This window comes from Scardinius erythrophthalmus, assembly GCF_964197995.2.
Source record: "Scardinius erythrophthalmus genome assembly, chromosome: 2".
NCBI classification, from domain to species: Eukaryota; Metazoa; Chordata; class Actinopteri; order Cypriniformes; family Leuciscidae; genus Scardinius; species Scardinius erythrophthalmus.
This window is the reverse complement of record NC_138222.1, coordinates 27,651,398-27,660,415: the sequence shown is the minus strand read 5'-3', so window position 1 is coordinate 27,660,415 and position 9,018 is coordinate 27,651,398. Positions and strand designations below refer to the sequence as shown.

The 9,018-nt window shown below is 38.7% G+C and overlaps 1 protein-coding gene across 2 annotated transcripts; it reads left to right on the top strand.

The window, feature by feature from the left end:
* The first annotated feature begins 328 nt into the window (after positions 1 to 328).
* LOC308686888 (cytochrome P450 2J4-like) lies at positions 329 to 7,700 on the top strand. 2 transcript variants are annotated; one of them, XM_081358962.1, is made up of 9 exons: positions 329 to 548; positions 1,867 to 2,029; positions 2,157 to 2,309; positions 2,491 to 2,651; positions 3,024 to 3,197; positions 3,313 to 3,451; positions 4,275 to 4,462; positions 6,222 to 6,363; positions 6,779 to 7,700. In XM_081358962.1, the coding sequence occupies exons 1-9, from the start codon at positions 387 to 389 to the stop codon at positions 6,985 to 6,987; spliced, it is 1,491 nt and encodes a 496-aa protein (XP_081215088.1). In that variant the 5' UTR covers positions 329 to 386; the 3' UTR covers positions 6,988 to 7,700. The 2 variants fall into 2 exon arrangements, with proteins under 2 accessions (XP_081215088.1, XP_081215089.1); XM_081358963.1 differs by lacking the exon at positions 329 to 548 and adding an exon at positions 1,545 to 1,663.
* The last annotated feature ends 1,318 nt before the right edge of the window (positions 7,701 to 9,018 follow it).

Here is a 9,018-nt window from a genome sequence, read left to right as displayed (position 1 = left end):
TGAAAATTCAACTTGGGTTTGGTCACCAGAATATTATGGCTATCGAAACCTAAAAAAGAATTGGTTACTGCTGCACAAACTTGCAGTCATAGATCCGTAAACTTGGACAATGTTATAGGGCGTGTTTGTTGGACCTTCAGGAGGAACTTTATCAAGAGTAGGCTACTGTGTGACATGACTGGGATATTACCTCTCCACTCATATCATAGTTTAACTTTTCACCTATAGTCTATGTTTCCAGACTCCAGTTCAACAAAGTTCTAAGAGTTCAGCAGAGTTCTAAGAGTTCAGCAGAGTTGAAAGAAGTAGTTTTGTGTGCATGCGTATCAGTTCTCTATTTGCATAAATAGCAGGTTTCAGACGGGCTGTCCAGTAGATCAGTAAACATGTTGACCGCACTGGTTCTGTTGTGTCTCGGAGCCTTTCTTCTCTTCTTGCAGTTCAGAATTCGGCGACCTAAAAACTTCCCCCCTGGACCCACTCCTGTTCCATTTTTTGGAAATTTGCTACAATTTGACCGCATAAACCCGTTAAAGGACTTTGACAAGGTAAGCACATCAGTCTCAAACAGGAGACTGCTGCATTAAAAGTACTAAATACATCAAACTAAGGGTACGTTTACATGACAACAGTAGCCTATGCTTAAAACTGAGAAATCTTTCCTTTGAGTTCTCCGTTTAATATTTTTTACACTAGCCTATATGTTGGATTATTGTAATGTTTATTATTTGTATGTTACTGGCTTTCAATAAAAAAAATGAAATAAAATAAAACCCAATGAATACAGCGTTTTTAGTTGTTTTCACGGATCCGTGTGAATGGGGATCGTTTTGCCAATGGTTGCGGAAAACTCAAAGGAAAAAACTTTTCCGTTTTAAGCATATCGTTGTCTGTAAACGTACCCTTATGAAAAGAAATCAGACTACTGTCAGGTTGGGGGTGAAGGAAGAAGCGAGGACTCAGGTGCAGAATTGATTGGCTTTATTTTAAAAATAAAATAAAACAGGAACAAACAAAAACTACCCCGAAGGGGAAAACAAGACAGACTTGACTTTGACTCGGCTTGACTTGACTTGACTTGACGGCAGGGAAACACACAGTGTAGATACGACAACGAACCAGCACAGAACTGCAAACACAAGGAGAATAAATAGGGAGAGCAAACAAAGCAGGTAACGAGGGAGGACAGGTGGGGAAAATGAATCAATAATCAGGTAACAAGGTGGGCGGGGTTAGACAATCGACAGGAGAGCACATGGCACAAGGAAACACATGACAAGCCATGTGCTCACAACAAACAGGACTAGAACACAAAACGAGACATGAACACGCAGCTAGTGAAAACTCATAAGCCACGTGTTCACACAAAACATAACATGAAAGCACACAGCCAGTGAAAAACTAGCTGTGTGCTACACAGCACAAGACAAGAAAAAACGCAGACAGGAGAGCGCGCGGCTCGAGCGAACTCGAAACCGCGCGCGCTCACGTGACAAGACAGAGCGCACGAGAACGAGCGAAAGCTCATTGCGTGCGCTCACAAAAGAAAACAAACACGCGGAGCATTGATGTCCGAATCCAGACACAGAACCGAAACCTAACTAGACAGACATGTCGGGATCCAAACACCATGCCCCGCACATATAACAAGGCATATAGACAAGTGAGTGCACGGCCCGAGCGCGCTCGGAACCGCACACTCACACAGAGACGAGACAAAACAGGGAGTGTCAGAGCTCTGTCACAAAACCAAGAAATTAACTAGACCGAAGTGACAGAACCCTGACAACTACATTCATACAGCATGACACAGCAATAACATTCTGCTCTGAGTTTGTGGTCTTCAACTTGAATGTTTTTGTACAGTTTGCTCAGCGCTATGGATCAATCTACGCACTGAACATTGGTAGACAGCCAGCAGTGGTGTTGACAGGACAGAAAATGATCAGGGAGGCACTGATCACAAAAGCGGCGGAGTTTGCTGGTAGACCAGAGAACATGATGGTCAGTCATATAACAAGGAGCAAAGGTAATGCAGCATACACAAAATACTAGAGTACTCAAGCAGCAAATCATACTCACATAACACAGAGCATTGCACTGCAACATTCTCTCTGCTGGGCTTAGAGTGTTCCCTGATCATTTTGTGTGTTTAGGGGTGATCATGGCAGATTATGGAGACAGCTGGCGGGAACATCGGCGCTTTGCTCTGACCACACTGAGGAACTTTGGCCTTGGAAAGAGAAGTATGGAGCAGAGGATTCTGGAAGAAGTCAAATATATCTGCGCACAACTGGAGGAATCTGCTGGTATACCGCCTCCTCACCTGTCACTTTCAATCTCTATATTAACGTAACACATCTAATCACACGTTCAGTGTCCTATGTTTGAATATAGATATTTTTTTTTTAAATCTCAAAGTTGCCAAAGAAAATTCGAATTACTGAATGGAAAACATTTCTTGTCTTTATATCTCTACAACTCTACCAGGAAAGTCAATTGACCCTCAACATCTGTACCACCGAGCTGCTTCAAACATCATTTCCTCAATCATTTTTGGCTCACGTTTCAATTATCAGGATGAATATTTCCAGACATTGATCACAACTATGGAAAAACTTGTAAAGATTGTCATTGGACCATGGGCAATGGTAAATACAACGAAAAATAAAGGCAGCATCTAATTACATATAGCCAACCTTGTTGTTAAAGGCTATTTTCACAAACTCCGCCCCCCATTGGACAGATATAGGCAATAGGCATATTACTAATATTTGCACTTTGTGTAAGCAAGCTGCTATTTATTCTCTACTGTTATTTATAGTGTTTGTTTTCACTTAGGGTAAATTTTTCTGTTTAATGATTATTTTCCTGTTTATCACTGTAAAGCTGCTTTGAAACAATCTTTATTGTATAAAGCGCCATATAAATAAAGGTGACTTGGCATATATATATATATATATATATATATATATATATATATATATATATATATATATATAAGCTTTTATTCTGAATTGCAGTTCTATGAAGTAGCCCCAGTGTTAAGGATTTTTCCACTGCCATTCTGGAAAGCTTTTCACTATTATGAGACAATCAGAAAACATATTCTTAAAGTTGTGGATGAGCACAGGAAGTCACATGTTACCGGGGAGCCAAGAGACGTGATTGACTGTTACTTGGAGGAGATGGAGAAGGTAATACTTACAATGGTTTGTGTGTGTTAGTATTTTTATTGATTTTTTTCAGCGGCATATGAGTTTAATATTTGTTGATTTAAAATGGTTTGTGAGTAGATCATTTTATTTTCAGAGAGAAGATCAACGCACAACCTTTGATGACTCACAAATGACCACTTTGGTGTTTGACCTGTTTGTGGCTGGAACTGACACAACCTCTAACACACTCCGAACTTTAACACTCTATCTGATGAAGCACACTCATATTCAGGGTAAGGAATGTGGATAAGATGTGTCTAATTGAGAGTTTTTATGTTAAAAACTTTTGCATGTCAAACTAAATTATCTACATGTTGGTGAATGTCCATGAATAAATCCATGTCATTTTGATATATTTTATTTGGCTAAAGATTAGTCATGAAAAAATTGAATATTCATCCCCCCAAAAATGATAGATGTGTGTGTGTGTGTGTGTGTGTGTGTGTGTGTGTGCGCGTGTGTGTGTGTGTGTGTGTGTGCGTGTGTGTGTGATTTAGGTAAACCCTACGTTATGGGGACAAAATATCCCCACAAAGATGGCAATATCTGAATTATTTGTCCTTGTGGGGACATTTTTTGGTCCCCATGAGGAAAACAGCTTATTAATCATGTTTATATATATATATATATATATTCAAAAAATATATTATATATATATATATGTGTGTGTGTGTGTGTAAAAATGCATAACGTTTTCTGTGATGGGGTTTAGAGGTAGGCTTTTAGTATTAGAGTAAGGGGATGGAAAAACCATTAGGCCTATGGAGAGCCCCGTAAACCACATATTCAAGAATGTGTGTGTGTGTGTGTGTGTGTGTGTGTGTGTGTGTGTGTGTGTGTGTGTGTGTGTGTTTTATTGCAAATTTCTGTTTCTAAAAATGAGGTGGGCTGGGTTACAGATTTCTTTATGGATTTTGCATTAAAGAATAATATGCTGCAAAATAAGATTCTGAAATGATATAATGCATTTTTATTTTTGTGTTTTTTTTTGTAGCATGCATAGTTTTTCAATGTCCATTTGTGTCTTTGTTTTAATATCTATTTATACATCTTCAGAGCAATGTCAGCGGGAGATTGATGAAGTCCTGGGTGTTCGTGAACATGTCACATATGAGGACAGAAACGCCATGCCTTTCGTTCAAGCAGTGATTCATGAGGGTCAGCGCGTTGGTGACATTGTTCCTCTCAGTATGTTTCACACCGCTAGAACCGACACTCAACTCCAGGGCTACAGCATCCCAAAGGTGGCGTTTACTATAATTGCTGTGTGGCAACAAATGTTTCTTTACATCAAAGGTGTAGAGTTAATATGGCACATAAAACTGGCATAAAAGAAAGAGTATAGAACATATATCCATTATTTAAAGGGGTGGTTTACTGCCTTTTTTCTTTGCTTGATTGTGTTTATGGGCTGCAATATAACATGTCTTCGTGTTTCGTTTGTTAAAAAACGCCTTATTTTTCATAAATTTCACCTTTATTGTAAGCCGCTTCCTCCTCTGTCATTTGAACGACCGGTTGACTTCCTGAGTCTATGAAACCACTCCCTCAGAAAGAGGCAATGAGCTCAGATTGGTTAGTTCGGCCGGTGTGTTGTAATTGGCTAAACTGCGTCCGGAATCTTCACGCCCATTTCCTTTACGGGCGACAGTTGCATGTGCTCCGGTCAAATGTAATGGTGTCAATATTGCCTCATCAGTTTGAGCCAGAATCAGACCCAGAGAGCGGTGATGAAGAGAGTCAAGCAGAACCTCCGCAAACACGGCTCTTACTAAACGTTTCTGAATGGTAATTTATTTTATTTTATTATTATTCTCTCAAAGAATTTCCATACGCTGTTACTTGAAAATGCTACTGCTGTTTGTTAGCTTTTGAGATACGCTTTCCCCCTGATTAAACATTTAATATAACTGAATACATGACTGAGTAATACCGTTTTTTAAAGATATTGTTTTATTGGTAGAATGAACAACCGTTTAACTATTCACAAAGCTTAGTTTACTCAGTTTGTCGTTTTCTTTAGGTGTACATGTGATAACAGCAGCTGAAGTTTGCTGTTGCGATAATTTTTTGAAGTTTGTACACGTTTGTCTTATACACACAAAATAGCATCGAACTAACTAGCTACTATAAACAAACAGCTTTGGCATTGGTTTGCGTTCTTGATCAAATAAAAAAATTATGTCATTAAGTATACATGGAAAATACGTTTACAAAATTTGTACATATTACAAATTCGGGTCCAAAATGTTTGTACGCGTTTGTCATATACTAAAGCCAGCGCTGGCATTTTTTTACATCCTTGATAAAACTAAAACATTACGTCTTAAATTATACAGGCAAATACATTTAAAATGATTAAACCTTACTTGCAGGTTGTGGCCTCTGGTTTTAAAGCTGTAACTGCTTCATGTTGGAGTAATAGTTTCTTGTTGAATCCGGCATTGAACTCGTGTAGATTCTGGAAGCTGTCTTCTGTAAAATGTGCAGCACAGAGAGCTAAACTACGATTGTAATTGTCAGGAACATAACCAAACTTAAATTTTAACCATTGTTGACGAACTACAGCGTCTGTAGGAAGCCTGAACACAGAAGACCTGACAGCTACAGCTCTCCACTATAACTCCTCCTCTTCGACAGCAGAACATGTTCCGGAGGGAGGGTGGATGTAAATGTATGGGTTAGTTACGTATAAAACCCGGGAAGTATCTCGTTGTAGTCCCATTCGAGACGTTTTTGTAGGCATTAAACTTCCTGATTTTTAAAAGACAATATCTCCGCTTATGTTGAACTTTAAGCGCAGCAACTTTGCAGATACTGTTCATGCACCAACAGCAACATTACACAGTATTTAAAATGAAAAAAGTGAAATAGCAATCAACCACCCCTTTAATCTTATCAAAACAATCCATCACCCAAACTGTTATTACTGCAACTCCTAAACAGCATCTTCACTATGAAAGGGAGGTTTGCTAATCTTGTTAAAAACATCTGCTCTTACAGGGGACAGTTATCATCCCCTATCTGTCATCTGCTCTCAGAGAGGAAAGTCAGTGGAAGTTTCCACATGAATTCAACCCTCAAAACTTCTTGAATGAAATGGGGGAATTTGTGAAGCCTGATGCATTCATGCCTTTTTCTGCTGGTATGTTGTGCATGTTTTATTAGACAGTGTAAAGAAGTATTTTAATCTACATGGTGGGCCATTTATACGGATACACCGTAATAACATGGGAATGGTTGGTGATATTAAAGTCCTGTTTGTGGCACATTAGTATATGTGAGGGGGCAAACTCCTCAAGATGGGTGGTGACTATGACATATACTAATGTGCCACAAACAGGACTTTAATATCACCAACCATTCCCATGTTATTACGGTGTATCCATATAAATGGCCCACCCTGTAGACTCATTTTGCTTATTTATATGTAATCCAGACAGAGGTGTCCCTTACACACTATACAGACAGGGTCATTGGTATGATCAAAACAATATGTGTAGTAGAATGTGAACAAACTGTGCGTTTGTATTATGTACATTCACTTTTCTTTTTCCTAGGATCTCGTGTGTGTTTAGGAGAAAATCTAGCTCGCATGGAGCTCTTCCTCATCCTGGTCACGGTGCTGCGACAATTCCGTCTGATCTGGCCGAAGGATGCAGGAGAGCCGGACTTCAAATATATATTTGGTGCAACACAGTCAGTGAAACCTTACCGTCTGACTGTACAACTACGTACACCTTACGAGACTAGTGAAACTGTTCATTGAACATGTTGCCCTTCAGTGAAAACATGCCCCAGAAGTGGGTTATCACATCACACTATACACATTATACTATGCCATTAAACTAATATTAGCTTTTCAGCTAAATTTAGCACGAGACATTAAATCAACAAATATTGTAAGTTACTAAACTACAAAATCACAACATATAAAGCACATGTGACAACTTGCACTAACATTTATGAAAAATTCCTTTGTCTGTTAAGATGTTAAACTCAATATGGTTTTATTGTATTTGCCAAATGCCTACAGCAAAAATAAATTAGAATTTGAATGGCGTTTAAAACTAACATACAAAAATCACTGCCAGGGAAAACTAGCCTATTTACTGAGACTGTAGCTCCTGTGACAACTAGCCCCAGTCTCTTAAATGCATCAAACGTGTTAATGGTTAATGAAAATTTGATCACTATAATTGGCAGCTTAATTGCATTTATCTTTTAACAATTATTCACAACTATTCCGTTGTGCAATCATGACACTTCCAGTGGTAGCGTTTTAGTATTTGTTTTTATTTTGCTTTTAAATACACTTTAATACCATTTAAAATACACAAGTAGGCCTATATTGTATGCTGCTAAAAAGCTCAGCTTCATACTGACTGAGCATGATGTAGCCAGGCTACAAAATAAATTAATGTTGGAACTATGATTTATATTGTAAAAATATGCAAATAAATAAAATATTTAATTTATCACAAAACATCAAATGGCACGGTTCCTCTTCTTGTCCATTGATTTGTTCTTCCAGCTGCTGTTACGCATGAAAAGAATGGAAACAAAACATGAGTGAAAAGTTTAAGCAACACAAAAGCTTATATCTCAAGTTAATATTCAGAACATACAATATTTTGTTTCTCTTTTCACAAGGGCAGAACCAGCAGTAAGATAAAGCCCAAACGATAGAGAAAGAGAGATACTGTTGCACCGCAGCGTAGCTCCAACGGTCACACACAGACACGGAAGCTTAAATACGGTGCACTTTAGAAACAGAATTAGACAGCAGTATCAATACAATCGATACCGATTAGTAAAATAACTCTTTGTCAAACCGACAATAATACACTCTTTACCTGATTATAAACCTCTTCCATGGCTACATTTACACACGTGTGCAAGAAGACTGACTTCACTTTATGCCTTTCTCCTTCGTCAGTTCGTCTGTCTTGGGGAATACGACCAAGTGAAAGCTATGGGTGAAAGTAGCATGTACCGCCCCCTACTGTACATTATTAACTGATAACAGGTGACTATCAGGTGACTATTCACCTTATTCCGCCCCGCCCACTTTTACTTCTGTTCAGGACTTCCGTTGTAAACCACCTTCCGGTTTAGCGGACCCTCATTCAATTTCGAGGAGAACTGCAGAGAAGTCTCACTGATAAAATGTCACATAAGATAAGCTAATTTGTGCCAAATGTGCTATGTACGTGTGTACCAACAGCACAGCAATGCACTGTTTCTCGGGGTAATTTTTAAACGACTTTTAGGTGTTTATATGACCCGTCTGCCTGTCTGATCGCAGCCCGGCCGATGTGTAGTGTTTAGCCTACATTAGCCACAAACATCTAATGTTGTAATGGTCTCACTACAGGACACATACACATGCTATACCTTGTTTGAAAGCTATGGTCCTCTAGAATTCAATCGCTGGATTTATTTTACAGCCATTACTTGTGTTAGAGATCAAACCATAAGAAATTGCAGTTAGCTAAGCTAACGTTACCCTCTTGTTCATCTACCAGTTCGTGGCTATTTTTTTCTCATCTGTTGGCTATACACTGCAATTTATGTATCTGGTGATTAAGCAAACAAACTGTGGTGGAATAATGTTTCAAACTTTACATGTAGTAGTGTTTGTGCACATCTTCATAACTAAGTAATAGCTATTAGAAAGACACAGCTATTGAGAGTGAGGAGTTGTCGTCACGGTATAGAGCCCCTCCCCCGATCCGCCATGTTGGCAGGATTCCAGCGGCAAAACATCATTGTTTACGTGTGTTGTTAACTCGGTAGT

Coding starts and splice junctions, on each gene's coding strand:
- LOC308686888 (XM_081358962.1), top strand. CDS start 387: ATGTTGACCGCACTGGTTCTGTTGTGTCTCGGAGCCTTTCTTCTCTTC. Junction 3,198..3,312: donor ACTTGGAGGAGATGGAGAAG/GTAATACTTACA, acceptor TTTTATTTTCAG/AGAGAAGATCAACGCACAAC. Junction 3,452..4,274: donor GAAGCACACTCATATTCAGG/GTAAGGAATGTG, acceptor ATACATCTTCAG/AGCAATGTCAGCGGGAGATT.